The sequence below is a fragment of the Oncorhynchus tshawytscha genome, linkage group LG05 (genome assembly GCF_018296145.1).
Source record: "Oncorhynchus tshawytscha isolate Ot180627B linkage group LG05, Otsh_v2.0, whole genome shotgun sequence".
In the NCBI taxonomy this organism is placed as follows: domain Eukaryota; kingdom Metazoa; phylum Chordata; class Actinopteri; order Salmoniformes; family Salmonidae; genus Oncorhynchus; species Oncorhynchus tshawytscha.
In genome coordinates this window covers 86,068,016-86,093,889 of record NC_056433.1, presented here as the reverse complement: position 1 = coordinate 86,093,889, position 25,874 = coordinate 86,068,016, and the positions used below count along the sequence as shown (strand labels likewise).

At 46.0% G+C, this 25,874-nt stretch overlaps 1 protein-coding gene across 3 annotated transcripts in view; it reads right to left on the bottom strand.

The window, feature by feature from the left end:
• Nucleotides 1-23,538, bottom strand: part of espnla (espin like a) — a 42,225-nt gene extending 18,687 nt beyond the window's left edge. For all 3 annotated transcript variants that reach the window (XM_042322590.1, XM_042322592.1, XM_042322591.1), the window contains exons 1-5: nucleotides 22,974-23,538; nucleotides 15,413-15,603; nucleotides 11,460-11,646; nucleotides 10,330-10,512; nucleotides 9,969-10,100 (exon numbers count right to left, since the gene is read on the bottom strand). In XM_042322590.1, the coding sequence (XP_042178524.1) occupies nucleotides 9,969-10,100; nucleotides 10,330-10,512; nucleotides 11,460-11,646; nucleotides 15,413-15,603; nucleotides 22,974-23,276 (996 nt within the window). In that variant the 5' untranslated portion in view covers nucleotides 23,277-23,538. The remainder of the gene's footprint in view (nucleotides 1-9,968; nucleotides 10,101-10,329; nucleotides 10,513-11,459; nucleotides 11,647-15,412; nucleotides 15,604-22,973) is intronic.
• Nucleotides 23,539-25,874: the final 2,336 nt, after the last annotated feature.

Below are 25,874 nucleotides of genomic sequence, written 5' to 3'. Positions count from 1 at the left end.
GCCCTCCAGGACACCTACACCACCCAATGTCAAAGGAAGGCCATAATCATCAAGGACAAAAACCACCCGAGCCACTGCCTGTTCACCCCACTATCATCCAGAGGGCGAGGTCAGTAGAGGTGCATCAAAGCTGGGACCGAGAGACTGAAAAACAGCTTCTATCTCAAGGCCATCAGACTGTTAAACAGCCACCACTAACATTGAGTGGCTGCTGCCAACATACTGACTCAAATCTCTAGCCACTTTAATAATGGGAATTGATGGAAATTGATGTAAAATATATCACTAGCCACTTTAAACAATGCTACTTAATATCATGTTTACATACCCTACATTACTCATCTCATATGTATATACTGTACTCTATAACATCTACTGCATCTTTATGTAATACATGTATCACTAGCCACTTTAAACTATGCCACTTTGTTTACATACCCTACATTACTCATCTCATATGTATATACTGTACTCGATACCATCTACTGCATTTTGCCATATTTATGTAATACATGTATCACTAGCCACTTTAACTATGCCACTTTGTTTACATACTCATCTCATATGTATATACTGTACTTGATACCATCTACTGCATCTTGCCTATGCTGCTCTGTACCATCACTCATTCATATATCTTTATGTACATATTCTTTATCCCTTTACACTTGTGCGTATAAGGTAGTAGTTTTGGAATTGTTAGGTTAGATTACTCGTTGGTTATTACTGCATTGTCGGAACTAGAAGCACAAGCATTTCGCTACAATCGCATTAACATCTGCTAACCATGTATGTGACAAATAAATTTGATTTGATTTGAAATAACACATATTTTAGATTAACCACCCTTTGCCTTGATGCCCCCGTTCACATAACGAGTTCCAGACAAAATGGTTTGTTGAGATTGGTGTGGAAGAACTTGACTGGCCTGCACAGAGCCCTGACCTAAACCTCACTGAACACCTTTGGGATGAATTGGAACGCCGACTACGAGCAGAATAGTGGAGGCAAAGGGGGGACCAACTCCATATTAATGCCCATGGTAGGTGTCCACATACTTTTGGTCATATCGTGTACATTTTGCCCCTTGCGAATTGAAGGAAAATGATGAAACACAGAGAGAGGAAAGATACATTTAATGTTTTAGAATTTTTTTCTTGGTTCCCATGAATAACATTGCTTCCAATGTCGTTTTAGAGAATTTGGCATCTAACCGTTCTCAAAACCGCAGACATTTATGGTGATGTGTGGGCGAGCGTTTTGCTGATGTCAATGGTGTGAACAGAGTGCCCCATGGTGGAGGTGGGGTTATGATGTGGGCAGGCATAAGCTACGGACAACGAACACAATTGCATTTTATCGACGGCAATTTGAATGCACAAAGATATCTTGACGAGATCCTGAGGGCCCATTGCCGTGTCATTTATCCACCGCCATCACTACATGTTTTAGCATGAAAATTAACAGTCTCATGTCGCAAGGATCTGTACACAATTCCTGGAAGATAAAAATGTCCCAGTTCTTCAATGATCTATGTACTCACCAGACATGTCACCAATTGAGCATGTTTGGGATGCTCTGGATAGTCGTGTACGACAGCACGCTCCAGTTCCCACTAATATCCAGCAACTTCGCACATCCATTGAAGAGGAGTAGGACAACATTCCACCGGCCACAATCAACAACCTGATCAACTCTATGCGAAGGAGATGTCTCTTTTTTTTCTACAGTTTTTTTTCTACTGTGTTATTGACTTGTTAATTGTTTACTCCATGTGTAACTCTGTGTTGTCTGTTCACACTGCTATGCTTTATCTTGACCAGGTCGCAGTTGTAAATGAGAACTTGTTCTCAACTAGCCTACCTGGTTAAATAAAGGTGAAATAAAATTTTTAAAATGTTGATCACACCAGATACTGACTGGTTTTCTGATCAACGCCCATACCTTTTTTTTAAAGGAATCTGTGAACAACAGAAGCATATCTGTATTCCCAGTCACGTTAAATCCATAGATTAGTGACTCGTTTATTTATTTAAATTGACTGATTTCCTTATATGAAATGTAACTCAGTCAAATTTTCAAAATTGTTGCATGTTGCGTCAGTATAGTATCCTACCCCTGGCCTAGATAATCAACACTATTGACAAGCGTTTGACTTAAAAGCATTGTATCAAATAAATCCATAGCAATCAACAAAATCAATAAGTAACTTACGGCTCAGACCCGAGTGAGTCCTTCAGTCAGTCAGTTAGTTAGTTATCCAGTCAGTCAGTCCTCAATGATGAAGATGTGACAGAATCTGCCGATAGTTACCCAGTCAGTCAGCCAGCCATCCAGCCTGCCAGGTAACCAGGCAGCTAGCCATTCAGTCAGCCATCCAGCCTGCCAGATAACCAGGCAGCCAGTCATTCAGGTAGGTGTTTGACACCCCCATGAACAGACAGCTAGCCTCCACACTGCCCCGAGGGCCGCTCTGCCAGCCAATAAACAATAACACTGATCGGAGAATGGTGTTAATTATTAAGGTGTAGGATGGGATGGCCGGTAATGTCCCTAATGCAGGACAAACCAATAGCTATGTTGTTGTGGCACCGAACAAAGGAAGAGAACTGTCCCAATGGCATCCTATTTCTTTTATAGTGCACTAGTTTTGACCAGAGCCCTGTGGACCCTGGTCTAAAGTAGTGCACTATATAGGGAATTGGGTGTCATTTGGTACGATACCTATATCTGTCAAAGCTGCTGGAAAAGAGACATTTTATACAGAAAATGTATTTGGACATGAATTCAAATGAGTGGATCGGCTATTTCAGCCACACCCGTTGCTGACAGGTGTATAAAATCGAGTACACAACCATGCAGTCTCAATAGACAAACATTGGCAGTAGAATGGTCTTACTGAAGGATGCCACCTTCCCAACAAGTCAGTTTGACAAATTTCTGGCTCGGTCAGCTGTAAGTGCTGTTATTTTGAAGTGGAAACATGTTTCAGCAGATCATTATCCCCGTTCCAGCTGAACATTATCCCCGTTCCAGCTGAACATTATCCCCGTTCCAGCTGAACATTATCCCCGTTCCAGCTGATCATTATCCCCGTTCCAACTGATCATTATCCCCGTTCCAACTGATCACTATCCCGTTCCAACTGATCATTATCCCGTTCCAACTGATCACTATCCCCGTTCCAACTGATCATTATCCCGTTCCAACTGATCACTACCCACGTTCCAACTGATCGTTATCCCCCTTCCAACTGATCATTACCCCTGTTCCAACTGATCACTATCCCGTTCCAACTGATCACTATCCCGTCCCAGCCGATCACTATCCCGTTCCAACTGATCACTATCCACGGTCCAACTGATCATTATCTCCGCTCCAACTGATCACTATCCCGTTCCAACTGATCACTATCCCGTTCCAACTGATCATTATCTCCGTTCCAACTGATCACTATCACCGTTCCAACTGATCACTAACCCCTTTCCAGCTGCTCATTATCCCAGTTCCAACTGATCACTATCCACGTTCCAACTGATCATTATCCCGTTCCAACTGACCATTACCCCTGTTCCAACTGATCACTATCCCGTCCCAGCCGATCACTATCCCGTTCCAACTGATCACTATCCACGGTCCAACTGATCATTATCTCCGCTCCAACTGATCATTATCCCTGTTCCAACTGATCACTATCCACGGTCCAACTGATCATTATCTCCGTTCCAACTGATCACTATCCCCGTTCCAACTGATCACTATCCACGTTCCAGCTGATCATTATCCCCGTTCCAACTGATCACTATCCCCGTTCCAACTGATCACTATCCCCGTTCCAGCTGATCATTATCTCCGTTCCAACTGATCACTATCCACGTTCCAACTGATCACTATCCACGTTCCAACTGATCATGATATCTGTTCCAACTGATCATTATATCTGTTTCAGCCCATCACTCTTCCCGCTCCAGCTGATCATCATCTCCGTTCCAACTGATCACTATCTCCGTTCCAGCTGATCACTATCTCCATTTCAGCTGATCACTATTCCTGTTCCAGGTGATCATTATCTCTATTTCGGGTGATCATTATCCCCGTTTCGGCTGATCACTATCCCCAGTCCAGCTGATCATTATATCCATTCCAACTGATCACTATCTCCGTTTCAGATGTTTATTATCCCCGTTCCAACTGATCACTATCTCAGTTTCAGCTGATCACTATCCCCGTTTCGGCTGATCACTATATCCGTTTCAGCTGTTTATTATCCCCGTTCCAACTGATTGCTATCTCCGTTTCAACTGATCACTATCCCTGTTCCAGCTGATCCTTATCTCCGTTCCAGCGGATCATTATCTCCAATTCAGCAGATCATTACTCCCGTTTCAGCCGATCCGTATCCCTGTTTCAGCCGATCCGTATCCCTGTTTCAGCCGATCCGCATCCCTGTTTCAGCCGATCCGTATCCCTGTTTCAGCCGATCCGTATCCATGTTTCAGCCGATCCGTATCCATGTTTCAGCCGATCCTCATCCCTGTTTCAGCCGATCCGTATCCCTGTTTCAGCCGATCCTCATCCCTGTTTCAGCCGATCCGTATCCCTGTTTCAGCCGATCCGTATCCCTGTTTCAGCCGATCCGTAGCCCTGTTTCAGCCGATCCGTATCCCTGTTTCAGCCGATCCGTATCCCTGTTTCAGCCGATCCGTATCCCTGTTTCAGCCGATCCGTATCCCTGTTTCAGCCGATCCTCATCCCTGTTTCAGCCGATCCGTATCCCTGTTTCAGCCGATCCGTATCCCTGTTTCAGCTGATGGATGTGAAGGCCCTTTCTTGACTTTCCAATGTAAAAAAATAAATAAAACACATTTCAAGAAGTCCACTGTCTTTGTGTGTGAATGAAGAGCGGAAGTCCTAGGTTGTGTCCCAAGTGGCACCCAATTCCCTATATAGTGCACCCAATTCCCTATATAGTGCACCCAATTCCCTATATGGTGCACTATAAAGAGAATAGGGTGCGATTTGGGACAAAGCCCTCAATGCGTGTAAAATAAACTGGAGGTCGACCGATTATGATTTTTCACCGCCGATACTGATGCCGATTATTGGAGGGCCAAAAAAAGGCCGCTACCGATTAATCGGTCGTTTTTTTAATGTATTTGTAATAATGACAATTACAACAATACTGAATGAACACTTATTTTAACCTAATATAATCCATCAATAAAATCTATTTAGCCTCAAATAAATAATGAAACATGTTCAATTTGGTTTAAATAATGCAAAAACAAAGTGTTGGAGAAGAAAGTAAAAGTGCAATATGTGCCATGTAAGAAAGCTAACGTTTCAGTTCCTTGCTCAGAACATGAGAACATATGAAAGCTGGTGGTTCCTTTTAACATGAGTCTTCAATATTTGAGGGTAAGAAGTTTTAGGTTGTAGTTATTTTAGGAATAATAGGACTATTTCTCTCTACACCATTTGTATTTCATTAACCTTTGACTATTGGATGTTCTTATAGGCACTTTAGTATTGCCAGTGTTACAGTATAGCTTCCGTCCCTCCCCTCGTTCCTCCCTGGGCTCGAACCAGGAACACAACGACAACAGCCACCCTCGACGCAGCGTTACCCATGCAGAGCAAGGGGAACAACTACTCCAAGTCTCAGAGCGAGTGACGTTTGAAACGCTATTAGCGCGCACCCCACTAACTAGCTAGCCATTTCACATCGGTTACATGGGTCTAATCTCGGGAGTTGATACGCTTGAAGTCATAAACAGCGCAATGCTTGACACACAACGAAGAGCTGCTGGCAAAACGCACGAAAGTGCTGTTTGAATGAATGCTTATGAGCCTGCTGCTGCCTACCACCGCTCAGTCAGACTGCTCTATCAAATCATAGACTTAGTTATAACATAATAACACACAGAAATAGGAGCCTTAATTCATTAATATGGTCGAATCCGGAAACTATCATCTCGAAAACAAGACGTTTATTTTTTCAGTGAAATACGGAACCGTTCTGTATTTTATCTAACTGGTGGCATCCATAAGTCTAAATATTCCTGTTACATTGCACAACCTTCAATGTTATGTCATAATTACGTAAAATTCTGGCAAATTAGGAGGCCCGAAATGTTGCATATACACTGAATCTGCGTACAATGAATGCAAGAGAAGTGACACAATTTCACCTGCTAACCTGGATTTCTTTTAGCTAAATATGCAGGGTTAAAAATATATACTTCTGTGTATTGATTTTAAGAAAGGCATTGATGTTCATGGTTAGGTACACATTGGAGCAACGATACGCACCACATCGATTATATGCAACGCAGGACGCGCTAGATAAACTAGTAATATCATCAACCATGTGTAGTTAACTAGTGATTATGATTGATTGATTGTTTCTTATAAGATAAGTTTAATGCTAGCTAGCAACTTACCTTGGCTTACTGCATTCGCGTAACAAGCAGTCTCCTCGTGGAGTGCAATGAGAGGCAGGTGGTTAGAGCGTTGGACTAGTTAACTGTAAAGTTGCAAGATTGAATCCCCCGAGCTGACAAGGTGAAAATCTGTCGTTCTGCCCCTGAACGAGGCAGTTAACCCATTGTTCCTAGGCCGTCACTGAAAATAAGAATGTGTTCTTAACTGACTTGCCTAGTTAAATAAAGGTGTGTCAAATTTTAAATCATCCAAATCGGTGTCCAAAAATACCGATTTCCGATTGTTATGAAAACTTGAAATCGGCCATTCCGATTAATCGGTCGACCTCTAAAATAAACCCAACACCACAAGGTTGTTTATTTGATTGCAGCTGTTTCTGAAGGAGAGGCACTACTGCCGGTAAGAGGTGAGCAGAGCTGCTGGCTGGCTGGCTGACTGACTGGATAGCTGGATGGCTGGCTGGCTGGCTGACTGACTGGATGGCTGGCTGACTGACTGGATAGCTGGCTGGCTGACTGGATAGCTTGCTGACTGATTGGATAGCTGACTGACTGGATGGCTGGCTGGCTGGCTGACTGACTGGATAGCTGGATGGCTGGCTGGCTGACTGACTGGATAGCTGGCTGGCTGACTGACTGGATAGCTGGCTGGCTGACTGACTGGATGGCTGGCTGGCTGGCTGACTGACTGGATAGCTGGCTGGCTGGCTGACTGACTGAATAGCTGGATGGCTGGCTGGCTGGCTGACTGACTGACTGACTGGATAGCTGGCTGGCTGGCTGACTGACTGGATAGCTGGCTGACTGACTGACTGGATAGCTGGCTGACTGACTGACTGGATAGCTGGCTGGCTGACTGACTGACTGGACGGCTGTAGCAGAATGCTAGCTAAATAAGGAGGAGGGAAGGTGACCTCTTTAGGATAAAAAGCAAACGTCAGGAAATACCTAGCACGCAACACTCTTTCCACCAGGCCTGTTAAAGCTGCCGATCAGGAAACGAGACCAAGTGACGGACAGACACTTTAGAGTGGACAGAAACAACGCTGAGAATTACACAGTGCTCTGTGAACGCGTGACCCTAAGGGACGTGTAATTAAAATGGGGTAGTGGATTTATACTGCAAGGTTTTTCACAGAACTACTGTTCGCAATGCCTTCAATTTCATGGGATTAAATAGATTAAAAAGTACAAGCATTATCCTTGAGAGTTTACATTTTACACGAGATTTTAGAGTCTTTGTTGAGAATATTTCACCAAAGCCCTATTTTAATCTAAACTAATCTGCAGAGTTAAAAAAAAAAAATTCTATCATAATATGATATGCTATGTGTAATGTGTGATCTGGAAACAGAACGTGACACATGATCAAACCGAGGACGACGTGTGTTTGAAGCCAACATGACATCCAGGCTTCCACAACCACTGTAAAAACGATGAAACCCGAAGCCCTCAGATCTCATAACCGGCTCAGGCCCCTAGGCCAGGCCCTCTCCCCGCCACCTGAGCTTCCTATCTGGGGTAACTGATAGGTCCCAGGGGCTCACGGCGGCTCCAATCCACAGCTGCAACACTGCAGCGCCAGCATGCTCCACAGTTAATTAGCTGTCCCATTGTTAACAAGAGGAAGGAGGGTTATTTTAGGTGAAGAGGGAGGTGAAGCTAACCCCGTCAGCCAAGCCTCGCTGGGTACTCTCCAAATGGCACTCTATTCCCAATATAGTGCACTACCTCTGACCAGGGCTGGCACCCTATTCCCTATATAGTGCACTACCTCTGACCAGGGCTGGCACCCTATTCCCTATATAGTGCACTACTATTGACCAGGGCTGGCACCCTATTCCCTATATAGTAAACTACTATTGACCGGGGCTGGCACCCTATTCCCTATATAGTAAACTACTATTGACCGTGGCTGGCACCCTATTCCCTATTTAGTGCACTACTATTGACCGGGGCTGGCACCCTATTCCTTATATAGTAAACTACTATTGACCGGGGCTGGCACCCTATTCCCTATTTAGTGCACTACTATTGACCGGGGCTGGCACGCTATTCCCTATTTAGTGCACTACTATTGACCGGGGCTGGCACCCTATTCCCTATTTAGTGCACTACTATTGACCAGGGCTGGCACCCTATTCCCTATTAAGTGCACTACTATTGACCAGGGCTGGCACACTATTCCCTATTTATTGCACTACTATTGACCGGGGCTGGCACCCTATTCCCTATTTAGTGCACTACTATTGACCAGGGCTGGCACCCTATTCCCTATTTAGTGCACTACTATTGGGACTCTAAGGGAATTGGTCTGCCATATGGAGAGCACCTGGCCGTCTCCGTCAGCATTGTCGTCCCTTCATCCTGACTCCACTCTGATCCTCTGGTGACTAATTCATGTTTCTATGGGCTGCTGTTACTGTGAAGGGGACACATCACTGGGTCAATATGGGCTGTCAGGTAGAGCTGCTGGTACTGTGAAGGGGACACATCACTGGGTCACTATGGGCTGTCAGGTAGAGCTGCTGGTACTGTGAAGGGGACACATCACTGGGTCACTATGGGCTGTCAGGTAGAGCTGCTGTTACTGTGAAGGGGACACATCACTGGGTCAATATGGGCTGTCAGGTAGAGCTGCTGTTACTGTGAAGGGGACACATCACTGGGTCAATATGGGCTGTCAGGTAGAGCTGCTGTTACTGTGAAGGGGACGAATCACTGGGTCAATATGGGCTGTCAGGTAGAGCTGCTGTTACTGTGAAGGGGACACATCACTGGGTCACTATGGGCTGTCAGGTAGAGCTGCTGTTACTGTGAAGGGGGCGAATCACTGGGTCAATATGGGCTGTTAGGTAGAGCTGCTGTTACTGTGAAGGGGACGAATCACTGGGTCACTATGGGCTGTCAGGTAGAGCTGCTGTTACTGTGAAGGGGACGAATCACTGGGTCAATATGGGCTGTCAGGTAGAGCTGCTGTTACTGTGAAGGGGATGAATCACTGGGTCACTATGGGCTGTCAGGTAGAGCTGCTGTTACTGTGAAGGGGACGAATCACTGGGTCACTATGGGCTGTCAGGTAGAGCTGCTGTTACTGTGAAGGGGACACATCACTGGGTCAATATGGGCTGTCAGGTAGAGCTGCTGTTACTGTGAAGGGGACACATCACTGGGTCACTATGGGCTGTCAGGTAGAGCTGCTGTTACTGTGAAGGGGACACATCACTGGGTCACTATGGGCTGTCAGATGTTTTAAAGTTTGGTCTGACTTGGATTATAATGCAAAAAGATGCTTGGGAACATTAGACCATTACAGAGGGCCACCAAACAAGAATATATAATATCTGAACTAAGAAAAGACGATGTAAAGTCAAAGGGTTTGGGTCTCATGCGTGTCTCCACGGCTCGGAGGTAGCCGAAGGTTTTGGGTCTTACGCATGTCTCCACGGCTCGGAGGTAGCCGGAGGTTTTGGGTCTTACGCATGTCTCTACGGCTCGGAGGTAGCCGGAGGTTTTGGGTCTTACGCATGTCTCCACGGCTCGGAGGTAGCCGGCACAGTCGTAGTGTCCGTTGTACTCCGCAAGGTCTGCTGCTGTGAACCCATCTATGTCCTGCTCCGATGGGCTCACCTGATTGGCTAACAGGATCCTGCAGCACTAGAAAAGGTAGCAAACAGACTGAATCAAAAACACCTCTGTTACTATGACTTAACATGACTTTAATATACTGTAGATACTTAGGAGTTCTGATTTAAGATCAGTTTTTACCTTTTAGACCAATGTGAATAAGATCACATGGACAAAGGGGCACCAGATCCTAGATCAGCACTCCCGCTCTGAAACTCTGAAATAAAATACAGCCCCACGATCTTGTCATATCTCTCACCTCCAGCTCTCCATTCTCAGCAGCATCATGAAGAGGGGTTCCCCCCCAGTCGTCTCTGATGACCTTTGCCCCCATGCGGAGCAGCCTCTCCAGGATGCGATGGTGCCCTCCACTGGCCGCAAAGTGAAGAGCAGTCGCTCCCTCCCTGTCCTGGCACTGCAGGCTAAGGTCTGTGAAGGTGGCCTGCGAGGGACAAATGTAAGACCAGGATTTTAAGGTGGCCTGCAAGGGACAAATGACAACAGACCAGAATGTTAAGGTGGCCTGCAAGGGACAAATGTAAGACCAGGGTGTTAAGGTGGCCTGCAAGGGACAAATGTAAGACCAGGATGTTAAGGTGGCCTGCAAGGGACAAATGACAACAGAACAGAATGTTAAGTTGGCCTGCAAGGGACACATTTAAGACCAGGCTATTAAGGTGGCCTGCGAGGGACAAATGACAACAGACCAGAATGTTGAGGTGGCCTGCAAGGGACAAATGTCAGCTGCCTCAGAAAGATTACTTTCTTATGTTGAAACCTTCTCCTCCCCTGTCGTTTGTTCCTCACAGGGCACCTTAATATTCTGGTCTGTTGTCAATTGTCCCTGGCAGGCCACCTTAACAGCCTGGTCTTACATTTGTCCCTTGCAGGCCTCCTTAACATTCTGGTCTGAACAAGAACAACCCCTGGAAGGGAAGCTTGTCTGTCGCAGCAACTTATAACTCAACATAGTAAACTGATACCGTATGTGGTGGATCTGAAGGGTGGGAAAAAACAACAACAAGATAACTAATGTAAAAATATACTGTGTCCGTAAAATATATCTAGGTTCAGAAATTTGGTGAAACAGCAGTTAAAAAATATATATGGCAAAATATAAATGAAATTGGATGGGATTCAGAGAAAGATGTGAGGGTTTTTATTCTTTAATTTGTACTATTTTCTACATTGTAGAATAATAATGAAGACATCAAAACTATGAAATAACACATATGGACTCATGTCTAACCAATATAGTGTTAAACAAATCAAATTTACCCTGCAGCCCCTATTTTCCAGGTGTGCTGGAAAATATCAAATAAGTGCAAATGGTTGGGATAAATTTAAGAAACAACGGTTCTACAGCATATTGGCATCCAGTCCACTTACCAGCCAGATGACCAGGGCATGGTGCCCCATGTGTGCAGCAGCGTGCAGGCCGGTCATGCCATCATGGGCCCTGAGGTGGACGTCTGACCCGCAGTCCTTCACCAGGTACTCCACGACGTGCAGGTGGCCCTCCTGACATGCCAGGTACAGAGGGGTGGCACCGATGCCAGTCTGACGGTTCACACACCTGGTGGAAGAAACAAACACGGAGGCATCGTAAAGAGGACACCAAAATGTACAGTATACAACTAATGTAATGTTAGTGGCTGATACTACATTATACAACTATAGTTACACAGTAATGTTAGTGGCTGATACTACATTATACAACTATAGTTACACAGTAATGTTAGTGGCTGATACTACATTATACAACTATAGTTACACAGTAATGTTAGTGCCAGAATGTACACTGCTGATCAAAAGTTTTAAAAACACAGACTCATTCAAGGGTTTTTCTTTGTTTTTCCTATTTTCTACATTGTAGTATAATAGCGAAGACATCAAAAAACTATGGAATAACAAATGGAATCGCAACAAAAAAGTTTTAAACAGGCTCCAAATACTTCCAAGCCCTTAACCACTACAGTTCTACAGTAATGTTAGAGACAGATGATACAGTATACTACGGTTCTACAGTAATGTTAGAGGCAGATGATACAGTATGCTACAGTTCTACAGTAATGTCAGAGGCAGATAATACAGTATACTACAGTTCTACAGTAATGTTAGTGGCAGATGATACAGTATGCTACAGTTCTACAGTAATGTTGGTGGCAGATGATACAGTATGCTACAGTTCTACAGTAATGTTAGAGGCAGATGATACAGTATGCTACAGTTCTACAGTAATGTTAGTGGCAGATGATACAGTATGCTACAGTTCTACAGTAATGTTAGTGGCAGATGATACAGTATGCTACAGTTCTACAGTAATGTTAGAGGCAGATGATACAGTATGCTACAGTTCTACAGTAATGTTAGAGGCAGATGATACAGTATACTACGGTTCTACAGTAATGTTAGAGGCAGATGATACAGTATGCTACAGTTCTACAGTAATGTTAGTGGCAGATGATACAGTATGCTACAGTTCTACAGTAATGTTAGAGGCAGATGATAGAGTATGCTACAGTTCTACAGTAATGTTAGAGGCAGATGATACAGTATACTACGGTTCTACAGTAATGTTAGAGGCAGATAATACAGTATACTACAGTTCTACAGTAATGTTGGTGGCAGATGATACAGTATGCTACAGTTCTACAGTAATGTTAGAGGCAGATGATACAGTATACTACGGTTCTACAGTAATGTTAGTGGCAGATGATACAGTATGCTACAGTTCTACAGTAATGTTAGAGGCAGATGATACAGTATGCTACAGTTCTACAGTAATGTTAGAGGCAGATGATACAGTATGCTACAGTTCTACAGTAATGTTAGAGGCAGATGATACAGTATACTACGGTTCTACAGTAATGTTAGAGGCAGATGATACAGTATGCTACAGTTCTACAGTAATGTTAGTGGCAGATGATACAGTATACTACAGTTCTACAGTAATGTTAGTGGCAGATAATACAGTATACTACAGTTCTACAGTAATGTTAGTGGCAGATGATACAGTATACTACAGTTCTACAGTAATGTTAGTGGCAGATGATACAGTATACTACAGTTTTACAGTAATGTTAGTGGCAGATGATACAGTATGCTACAGTTCTACAGTAATGTCAGTGGCAGATGATACAGTATGCTACAGTAATGATAATGTTGGGTTAAGGCCAGGTTAGGGTAGGGACAGGTTAACCCTAAACTGCCCTCACCCAACCTGGCCCTAACCTCACCTAACTTGGCCTTAACCTCACCTAACCTGGCCCTAACCTCACCTAACCTGGCCCTAACCTCACCCCCTGAATGAAACAAAGTAGAGTGGTATGGTTGTCATGGTGCCATCACCCATCGTGTGTGAATCTCTGTGGGGTTTCCAGATGGCTGACCTGGATGGGTCCCGTTGCCCTGGCGATCACATGTCAGCGGGGCAGAGTGAGAGGAGTCATGGGATACCCTGTGGTTACCTCTCTGGGTCAGGAGAGGCAGGGTTAGGGTTACCTCTCTGGGTCAGATTAAGGTTAGGGTCAGGGTTACGTCTCTGGGTCAGGTTAAGGTTTCATCCCCATACTGTATTTATTTATTTATCTTGCTCCTTTGCACCCCAGTATCTCTACTTGCACATTCATCTTCTGCCGATCTACCATTCCAGTGTTTAATTGCTATATTGTAATTACTTCGCCACCATGGCCTATTTATTTCCTTAACTTACCTCATTTGCACATGCTGTATATAGATTTTTGTTTTCTTTTTTCTACTGTATTATTGACTGTATGTTTTGTTTATTCCATGTGTAACTCTGTGTTGTTGTATGTGTCGAATTGCTTTGCTTTATCTTGGCCAGGTTGCAGTTGCAAACGAGAACTTGTTGTCAACTAGACTACCTGGCTAAATAAAGGTGTTCTCAACTAGACTACCTGGCTAAATAAAGGTGTTCTCAACTAGACTACCTGGTTAAATAAAGGTGTTCTGAACTAGACTACCTGGTTAAATAAAGGTGTTCTGAACTAGACTACCTGGCTAAATAAAGGTGTTCTCAACTAGACTACCTGGTTAAATAAAGGTGTTCTCAACTAGACTACCTGGTTAAATAAAGGTGTTCTCAACTAGACTACCTGGCTAAATAAAGGTGTTCTCAACTAGACTACCTGGTTAAATAAAGGTGTTCTCAACTAGACTACCCGGTTAAATAAAGGTGTTCTCAACTAGACTACCTGGTTGAATAAAGGTGTTTTCAACTAGACTAACTGGCTAAATAAAGGTGTTCTCAACTAGACTACCTGGTTAAATAAAGGTGTTCTCAACTAGACCACCTGGTTAAATAAAGGTGTTCTCAACTAGCCTACCTGGTTAAATAAAGGTGTTCTCAACTAGACTACCTGGCTAAATAAAGGTGTTCTCAACTAGACTAGACTAACTAGATTCTCCACTATGACCACTGAGTCAATGAGGACATTATTCTCCACTGTGACCACTGAGTCAATGAGGACATTATTCTCCACTATGACCACTGAGTCAATGAGGACATTATTCTCCACTATGACCACTGAGTCAATGAGGACATTATTCTCCACTATGACCACTGAGTCAATGAGGACATTATTCTCCACTATGACCACTGAGTCAATGGGGACATTATTCTCCACTATGACCACTGAGTCAATGAGGACATTATTCTCCACTATGACCACTGAGTCAATGAGGACATTATTCTCCACTGTGACCACTGAGTCAATGAGGACATTATTCTCCACTATGACCACTGAGTCAATGAGGACATTATTCTCCACTATGACCACTGAGGACATTATTCTCCACTATGACCACTGAGTCAATGAGGACATTATTCTCCACTATGACCACTAAGTCAATGAGGACATTATTCTCCACTATGACCACTGAGTCAATGAGGACATTATTCTCCACTATGACCACTGAGTCAATGAGGACATTATTCTCCACTATGACCACTGAGTCAATGAGGACATTATTCTCCACTATGACCACTGAGTCAATGAGGACATTATTCTCCACTATGACCACTGAGTCAATGAGGACATTATTCTCCACTATGACCACTGAGTCAATGAGGACATTATTCTCCACTATGACCACTGTAAGACAATAAGGACTATATTCTCCACTATAAGTCAATGAGGACATTATTCTCCACTATGACCACTGTAAAACAATGAGGACTATATTCTCCACTATAAGTCAATGAGGACTTAATTCTCCACTATGACCACTGTAAGACAAGCAGTGACAACCATCAACATACTGACTGGATGGAGGTGTAAAAGTAACAGTCCATACACGTTGTTCATCTTTGGTCCTACCCAGGTGCATGGTGGACCAGTAGTTTCAGACAGGTGAGGTCTCCCTTGGCAGCAGCGTAATGGGCGGGGACGGCCCCACAGTCCGTCGTCTCCTCGGCGACGCTACCAACCAACAGCAGCCAATGGACGACCTCCCCCCGTCCGAACCGAGCTGCGAGATGGAGCGCTGTCGCCCCGGCTGCATCCTGGTCCTACAAAACAGCCATAGCTTGAATTAAATCAGAATCAGTATTAGACCATTAAAAGACATACGTTATCATGGCAGTCTTATAATGTGTTATAAAAGGCATTATAATGCAGTATACACCTTTAAGTACAGTGTTACCAAGTTATTTTAACTTGTACATTTACGCATACAACCATAGATGTGCTTACATACTATGATATATTAGGTCTGGAAAAACAAGAAAACAGACCCAGAGATCTATTCATAATGGTACTACTGTATCAACACAGAAAGTCATTGTATTACAAGAACATAATCCTATTGGGTCAACTGTCTGAACACCCCTATTGGCATATGAACATCTATCAAACTTAAAAAATATATTTTAAAAAAGCTTACAGATCACTTACTCACACCCCTGGGAGTTGAGTACAGGACAATCTGATGAATACATCTTACAATCATGTGAGGGAATGTTAATTAACGATTTAAATATTTTTATTGCCCTTTTCACCCTTGCGTTATGAAATCAAATCAAATCAAATCAAATTTTATTTGTCACATACACATGGTTAGCAGATGTTAATGCGAGTGTAGCGAAATGCTTGTGCTTCTAGTTCCGACAATGCAGTAATAGCGAACAAGTAATCTAACTAACAATTCCAAAAAACTACTGTCATACACAGTGTAAGGGGATAAAGAACATGTACATAAGGATATATGAATGAGTGATGGTACAGAGCAGCATAGGCAAGATACAGTAGATGATATCGAGTACAGTATATACATATGAGATGAGTATGTAAACCAAGTGGCATAGTTAAAGTGGCTAGTGATACATGTATTACATAAGGATGCAGTCGATGATATAGAGTACAGTATATACGTATGCATATGAGATGAATAATGTAGGGTAAGTAACATTATATAAGGTAGCATTGTGGCTAGTGATATATTTACATCATTTCCCATCAATTCCCATTATTAAAGTGGCTGGAGTAGAGTCAGTGTCATTGACAGTGTGTTGGCAGTAGCCACTCAATGTTAGTGGTGGCTGTTTAACAGTCTGATGGCCTTGAGATAGAAGCTGTTTTTCAGTCTCTCGGTCCCAGCTTTGATGCACCTGTACTGACCTCGCCTTCTGGATGATAGCGGGGTGAACAGGCAGTGGCTCGGGTGGTTGATGTCCTTGATGATCTTTATGGCCTTCCTGTAGCATCGGGTGGTGTAGGTGTCCTGGAGGGCAGGTAGTTTGCCCCGGTGATGCGTTGTGCAGACCTCACTACCCTCTGGAGAGCCTTACGGTTGAGGGCGGTGCAGTTGCCATACCAGGCGGTGATACAGCCCGCCAGGATGCTCTCGATTGTGCATCTGTAGAAGTTTGTGAGTGCTTTTGGTGACAAGCCGAATTTCTTCAGCCTCCTGAGGTTGAAGAGGCGCTGCTGCGCCTTCCTCACGATGCTGTCTGTGTGAGTGGACCAATTCAGTTTGTCTGTGATGTGTATGCCGAGGAACTTAAAACTTGCTACCCTCTCCACTACTGTTCCGTCGATGTGGATGGGGGGTGTTCCCTCTGCTGTTTCCTGAAGTCCACAATCATCTCCTTAGTTTTGATTGACGTTGAGTGTGAGGTTATTTTCCGGACACCACACTCCGAGGGCCCTCACCTCCTCCCTGTAGGCCGTCTCGTCGTTGTTGGTAATCAAGCCTACCACTGTTGTGTCGTCCGCAAACTTGATGATTGAGTTGGAGGCGTGCGTGGCCACGCAGTCGTGGGTGAACAGGGAGTACAGGAGAGGGCTCAGAACGCACCCTTGTGGGGCCCCAGTGTTGAGGATCAGCGGGGAGGAGATGTTGTTGCCTACCCTCACCACCTGGGGGCGGCCCGTCAGGAAGTCCAGTACCCAGTTGCACAGGGCGGGCCGAGACCCAGGGTCTCGGGCTTGATGACGAGCTTGGAGGGTACTATGGTGTTGAATGCCGAGCTGTAGTCGATGAACAGCATTCTCACATAGGTATTCCTCTTGTCCAGATGGGTTAGGGCAGTGTGCAGTGTGGTTGAGATTGCATCGTCTGTGGACCTATTTGGGCGGTAAGCAAATTGGAGTGGGTCAAGGGTGTCAGGTAGGGTGGAGGTGATATGGTCCTTGACTAGTCTCTCAAAGCACTTCATGATGACGGATGTGAGTGCTACGGGGCGGTAGTCGTTTAGCTCAGTTACCTTAGCTTTCTTGGGAACAGGAACAATGGTGGCCCTCTTGAAGCATGTGGGAACAGCAGACTGGTATAGGGATTGATTGAATATGTCCGTAAACACACCGGCCAGCTGGTCTGCGCATGCTCTGAGGGCGCGGCTGGGGATGCCGTCTGGGCCTGCAGCCTTGCGAGGGTTAACACGTTTAAATGTCTTACTCACTTCGGCTGCAGTGAAGGAGAGACCGCATGTTTTCGTTGCAGGCCGTGTCAGTGGCACTGTATTGTCCTCAAAGCGGGCAAAAAGTTATTTAGTCTGCCTGGGAGCAAGACATCCTGGTCCGTGACTGGGCTGGGTTTCTTCCTGTAGTCCGTGATTGACTGTAGACCCTGCCACATGCCTCTTGTGTCTGAGCCGTTGAATTGAGATTCTACTTTGTCTCTGTACTGGCGCTTAGCTTGTTTGATAGCCTTGCGGAGGGAATAGCTGCACTGTTTGTATTCAGCCATGTTACCAGACACCTTGCCCTGATTAAAAGCAGTGGTTCGCGCCTTCAGTTTCACACGAATGCTGCCATCAATCCACGGTTTCTGGTTAGGGAATGTTTTAATCGTTGCTATGGGAACGACATCTTCAACACACGTTCTAATGAACTCGCACACCGAATCAGCGTATTCGTCAATGTTGTTGTCTGACGCAATACGAAACATCTCCCAGTCCACGTGATGGAAGCAGTCTTGGAGTGTGGAGTCAGCTTGGTCAGACCAGCGTTGGACAGACCTCAGCGTGGGAGCTTCTTGTTTTAGTTTCTGTCTGTAGGCAGGGATCAACAAAATGGAGTCGTGGTCAGCTTTTCCGAAAGGGGGCGGGGCAGGGCCTTATATGCTCGCGGAAGTTAGAGTAACAATGATCCAGGGTCTTTCCACCCTGGTTGCGCAATCGATATGCTGATAAAATTTAGGGAGTCTTGTTTTCAGATTAGCCTTGTTAAAATCCCCAGCTACAATGAATGCAGCCTCCGGATAAATCGTTTCCAGTTTGCAGAGAGTTAAATAAAGTTCGTTCAGAGCCATCGATGTGTCTGCTTGGGGGGGGATATATACGGCTGTGATTATAATCGAAGAGAATTCTCTTGGTAGATAATGCGGTCTACATTTGATTGTGAGGAATTCTAAATCAGGTGAACAGAAGGATTTGAGTTCCTGTATGTTTCTTTCATCACACCATGTCACGTTAGTCATAAGGCATACGCCCCCGCCCCTCTTCTTACCACAATAAGCTGGAGCACGTACAGGTTCCCTCTGTTGGAAAGACTACCAATTTAGAAAAATGTTATCGCTGGTCTGAACGATAACAAGAAACTCTGAACCTGGTCTTTAACTTGGAGCAGCTGTATTTAAATGAGATCAACGGGTCGTTGAGGTTGAGAGACGGGACGGTTTGAGTTAGAGTGAGAAAGAACTGAATTACAACCTACGTGAACAAACAAGGTTTTTTTTAGGAGGGAGCGAGAGACGGGGGAGAGAGCAAGAGAAAGAGACGGGGAGAGAGCGAGAGACGGGGGAGAGAGCGAGAGACGGGGGAGAGAGCGAGAGAAAGAGACGGGGAGAGAGCGAGAGACGGGAGAGAGAGCAAGAGAAAGAGACGGGGAGAGAGCGAGAGACGGGGAGAGAGCGAGAGAAAGAGACGGGGAGAGAGCGAGAGAAAGAGAGCGAGAGAAAGAGAGACCGAGACGGGGAGAGAGCGAGAGAAAGAGAGCGAGAGAAAGAGAGCGAGAGAAAGAGAGACCGAGACGGGGAGAGAGCGAGAGAAAGAGAGCAAGAGAAAGAGAGACCGAGACGGGGAGAGAGCGAGAGAAAGAGAGAGAGAGAAGGAGAGAGAGAAAGAGAGAGAGAGAGAGAGAGAGAGAAGGAGAGAGAAGGAGAGAGAGAGAGAGAGAATGAGAGACCGAGACGGGGTAAGAGCGAGAGAAAGAGAGAGAGAGAGAGAGAGAGAAGGAGAGAGAGAGAGAGAGAGAAAGAGAGAGAGAGTGAGAGAGAGAGTGAGAGAGAGAGAGAGAGAGAGAGAGAGAGAGAGCGAGAGAGAGAGAGAGTGAGAGAGAGAGAGAGAAGGAGAGAGAGAGAGAGAGAAGGAGAGAGAGAGAGAGAGAAGGAGAGAGAGAGAGAGAAAGAGAGACCGAGATGGGGAGAGAGCGAGAGAAAGAGAGAGAGCGAGAGAGAACGATAACCCATTATCCTAGTCATTATAGAATTCGACAGGACAACAAAGACATGGGCACGAGTAATGACAACACACCAGCTAGAGACTCTTCATCTGTCAACTTCACCTTTCATAAAGCACATGTCGAGAGGGAGCGAGAGCGAGAGAGAGAGAGAGAGAGAGAGAAGGAGAGAGAGAGTGAGAGTGAGAGAGAGAGAGAGAGAAGGAGAGAGAGAGAGAGAAGGAGAGAGAGAGAGAAGGAGAGAGAGAGAGAAGGAGAGAGAGAGAGAGAAAGAGAGACCGAGACGGGGAGAGAGCGAGAGAAAGCGAGAGAGAACGATAACCCATTATCCTAGTCATTATAGAATTCGACAGGACAACAAAGACATGGGCACGAGTAATGACAACACACCAGCTAGAGACTCTTCATCTGTCAACTTCACCTTTCATAAAGCACATGTCGAGAGGGAGCGAGAGCGAGAGAGAGAGAGAGAGAGAGAGAAGGAGAGAGAGAGAGAGACTGTATATAATAGTCTGTATATCGTATAGTCTGTATATATACACGTAAGAGTCTGTATATACACGTAATATGACATTTGTAATGTCTTTATTGTTTTGAAACTTCTGTATGTGTAATTTTTACTGTTCATTTTTATTGTTTATTTCACTTTTGTATATTATCTACCTCACTTGCTTTGGCAATGTTAACACATGTTTCCCATGCCAATAAAGCCCCTTGAATTGAGTCAGAAGCCAGGTGACTTTGGGTTAGTGTTTACATGCACTACAGTCTGATGGTTAAACACCACATCATGTGCCGTGAATGAGAAATTACCCCTGGGAAGTCCAGATACCATGAACTCATTCTAAACTGCTCTTCACGCTGCTCCGTATAAAACCAAGTGCTCTTGTCCTGATACATGGCTGCTGGCTAAATGCCATAGGAGTCAACAACCACGTATGAGGGCAACAACTACACCAACTTATCTCCATCTCTCTCCAGCCCCATCAGTGGCGCAACCAGCCTCAGCATTATGTTGTAACTCTCTGGCCTACCTTCAGTAACACAGGAGGAATGATTTGTTAGTTCAGCCTCAGCATTATGTTGTAACTCTCTGGCCTACCCTCAGTAACACAGGAGGAATGATTTGTTAGTTCAGCCTCAGCATTATGTTGTAACTCTCTGGCCTACCTTCAGTAACACAGGAGGAATGATTTGTTAGTTCAGCCTCAGCATTATGTTGTAACTCTCTGGTCTACCCTCAGTAACACAGGAGGAATGATTTGTTAGTTCAGCCTCAGCATTATGTTGTAACTCTCTGGCCTACCCTCAGTAACACAGGAGGAATGATTTGTTAGTTCAGCCTCAGCATTATGTTGTAACTCTCTGGCCTACCCTCAGTAACACAGGAGGAATGATTTGTTAGTTCAGCCTCAGCATTATGTTGTAACTCTCTGGTCTACCCTCAGTAACACAGGAGGAATGATTTGTTAGTTCAGCCTCAGCATTATGTTGTAACTCTCTGGCCTACCCTCAGTAACACAGGAGGAATGATTTGTTAGTTCAGCCTCAGCATTATGTTGTAACTATCTGGTCTACCCTCAGTAACACAGGAGGAATGATTTGTTAGTTCAGCCTCAGCATTATGTTGTAACTCTCTGGTCTACCTTCAGTAACACAGGAGGAATGATTTGTTAGTTCAGCCTCAGCATTATGTTGTAACTCTCTGGCCTACCTTCAGTAACACAGGAGGAATGATTTGTTAGTTCAGCCTCAGCATTATGTTGTAACTCTCTGGCCTACCCTCAGTAACACAGGAGGAATGATTTGTTAGTTCAGCCTCAGCATTATGTTGTAACTCTCTGGCCTACCCTCAGTAACACAGGAGGAATGATTTGTTAGTTCAGCCTCAGCATTATGTTGTAACTCTCTGGTCTACCTTCAGTAACACAGGAGGAATGATTTGTTAGTTCAGCCTCAGCATTATGTTGTAACTCTCTGGCCTACCTTCAGTAACACAGGAGGAATGATTTGTTAGTTCAGCCTCAGCATTATGTTGTAACTCTCTGGCCTACCCTCAGTAACACAGGAGGAATGATTTGTTAGTTCAGCCTCAGCATTATGTTGTAACTCTCTGGTCTACCCTCAGTAACACAGGAGGAATGATTTGTTAGTTCAGCCTCAGCATTATGTTGTAACTCTCTGGCCTACCCTCAGTAACACAGGAGGAATGATTTGTTAGTTCAGCCTCAGCATTATGTTGTAACTCTCTGGTCTACCTTCAGTAACACAGGAGGAATGATTTGTTAGTTCAGCCTCAGCATTATGTTGTAACTCTCTGGCCTACCCTCAGTAACACAGGAGGAATGATTTGTTAGTTCAGCCTCACTATTATGTTGTAACTCTCTGGCCTACCCTCAGTAACACAGGAGGAATGATTTGTTAGTTCAGCCTCAGCATTATGTTGTAACTCTCTGGTCTACCCTCAGTAACACAGGAGGAATGATTTGTTAGTTCAGCCTCAGCATTATGTTGTAACTCTCTGGTCTACCTTCAGTAACACAGGAGGAATGATTTGTTAGTTCAGCCTCAGCATTATGTTGTAACTCTCTGGCCTACCCTCAGTAACACAGGAGGAATGATTTGTTAGTTCAGCCTCAGCATTATGTTGTAACTCTCTGGCCTACCCTCAGTAACACAGGAGGAATGATTTGTTAGTTCAGCCTCAGCATTATGTTGTAACTCTCTGGCCTACCCTCAGTAACACAGGAGGAATGATTTGTTAGTTCAGCCTCACTATTATGTTGTAACTCTCTGGCCTACCCTCAGTAACACAGGAGGAATGATTTGTTAGTTCAGCCTCAGCATTATGTTGTAACTCTCTGGTCTACCCTCAGTAACACAGGAGGAATGATTTGTTAGTTCAGCCTCAGCATTATGTTGTAACTCTCTGGTCTACCTTCAGTAACACAGGAGGAATGATTTGTTAGTTCAGCCTCACCTCTACATTGCAGCCCCCTTGGTCCACTAGCCACTGCAGTTCCCGGGCGTGGCCTGTAGCAGCAGCATCGTGGGCGGGCGTGGCTCTGTTCAGGGCCCGGGCGTCGGCCGCCAGCCCCACCTCCACCACCAGGTAGCGCAGACATTCCAGGCGGCCGCAGCGAGCGGCGTGGTGCACCGGGCCTGCCCCCTGGGCGTCTGTGATGGAGGCTGAGACCGTGAGGCACCCAGAGGAGGACAGCTTCCTCAGGGCTGAGAGATCGCCTGCACGGGCTGCCTGGATCACCCGGTGCAGCAACATCATACATACACACCTGGCTGATGGCCGGCCCACGGTAGTCTATCTCCTATTCTGGCTCTGACAGGTGGCTGTTACACAAATAAGATGGACCTGGACCCTGTTGCCTGGCCTACGGTAGTCTCTCTCTGTCTGTCTCCGTCGTCGGGTGTCTTTCTGGCTCTGCTGGGTGGCTGTGGTGCAAAGGTAGGCTGGAGCTGGAGTTCTCTCCTGATCATGTCAACTTAGCCTGCTCACTCACTCACACACACACACACACACACACACACACACACACACACACACAACACAACACACAAAGGCCACACTGAAACACACACACACACACAAAGGCCACACTCGAACACACACACTCACAGCCGCATACAAACACACATACAGCCACACATGAATACACACATAGGCACACTCGATCACACACACACACACCAAGCCTCCTCCCAGCCAGGAGCCCACGGGAAAGTGACACCATGGGAGCAGCCAGCTGGCCAGCAGGCAGGGCTGAGAGAGGGAGGGAGGGAGGGAGGGAGAGAGGGAGGTTGTCATAGTGGCCCAGGAAGGGATGGAGGGACAGAAGGTCATAGTGGCCCAGGAAGGGAGGGAGGGAGGGTCATAGTGGCCCAGGGGGAGGGACAGAGGGTCATAGTGGCCCAGGAAGGGAGGGAGGGAGGGTCATAGTGGCCCAGGGAGGGAGGGACAGAGGGTTATAGTGGCCCAGGAAGGGAGGGAGGGAGGGTCATAGTGGCCCAGGGAGGGAGGGACAGAGGGTCATAGTGGCCCAGGGAGGGAGGGACAGAGGGTCATAGTGGCCCAGGGAGGGAGGGACAGAGGGTCATAGTGGCCCAGGGAGGGAGGGACAGAGGGTCATAGTGGCCTAGGAAGGGAGGGACAGAGGGTCATAGTGGCCCAGGGAGGGAGGGACAGAGGGTCATAGTGGCCCAGGGAGGGAGGGACAGAGGGTCATAGTGGCCCAGGGAGGGAGGGACAGAGGGTCATAGTGGCCCAGGGAGGGAGGGACAGAGGGTCATAATGGCCCAGGGAGGGAGGAACAGAAGGTCATAGTGGCCCAGGAAGGGAGGGAGGGACAGAAGGTCATAGTGGCCCAGGGAGGGAGGGAGGGAGGGACAGAGGGTCATAGTGGCCCAGGAAGGGAGGGAGGGATAGTGTCATAGCGGCCCAGTGAGAGAGGGAGAGAGAGAGGGACAGAGGGTCATCGTGGTCCAGGGAGGGACAGACGGAGGGACAGAGGGTCATCGTGGCCCAGGGAGGGGGGACAGAGGGTCATCGTGGCCCAGGGAGGGACAGAGGGAGGGACAGAAGGTCATAGTGGCCCAGGGAGGGAGGGAGGGACATAGTGGCCCAGGGAGGGAGGGACATAGTGGCCCAGGGAGGGAGGGAGGGACATAGTGGCCCAGGGAGGGAGGGAGGGACATAGTGGCCCAGGGAGGGAGGGAGGGAGGGACATAGTGGCCCAGGGAGGGAGGGAGGGACATAGTAGCCCAGGGAGGGAGGGAGGGACATAGTGGCCCAGGGAGGGAGGGAGGGACATAGTGGCCCAGGGAGGGAGGGAGGGAGGGACATAGTGGCCCAGGGAGGGAGGGAGGGAGGGACATAGTGGCCCAGGGAGGGAGGGAGGGAGGGACATAGTGGCCCAGGGAGGGAGGGAGGGAGGGACATAGTGGCCTAGGGAGGGAGGGAGGGCAGGACATAGTGGCGCAGGGAGGGAGGGAGGGTCATAGGAGGGAAGGAGGTAAAGAGGGGAGAGGGTCATAGTGGGAGGGACAGAGGGAGGGACAGAGGGTCATAGTGGCCCAGGGAGGGAGGGAGGGAGGGACAGAGGGTCATAGTGGCCCAGAGACCTAAAAAGATCATGAAAGACAGGTAGAAGGAACAAAGGTCCACCTTTCACAGCCTAGCACTTCCCTTTGTGCTGAGCTGAACACATGCTGCCACACGCTCCCATGCTTCACTGAAGACAGGGGATCGAGCCCCAAATGGCAACCTTATTCCATATGTAGTACACTCTACAGAGGTATATTGTATTTACAGTATATACAGAGGTAGATTGTATTTACAGTATATACAGAGGTATATTTACAGTATATACAGAGGTAGATTGTATTTAAGGTATATACAGAGGTATATTGTATTTATAGTATATACAGAGGTAGATTGTATTTATAGTATATACAGAGGTAGATTGTATTTACACTATATACAGGTAGATTGTATTTACAGTATATACAGAGGTAGATTGTATTTACACTATATACAGAGGTAGATTGTATTTACAGTATATACAGAGGTATATTTACAGTATATACAGAGGTAGATTGTATTTACAGTATATACAGAGGTATATTTACAGTATATACAGAGGTCGACTGGCTCTGGCATCCAAAACAGTCAAATACTCGATCTAAACGTGAATCGATTCTCAATTGCGATACGATTCTCAGGTGACAGTATTTTTCAGCGTCAACACGTTTCTAGTGGCCTTCTTCCATTACCACAGGTGTTCAGAGCAGCATAGATAGCTAATTATCACAGGTGTTCAGAGCAGCATAGATAGCTAATTATCACAGGTGTTCAGAGCAGCATAGA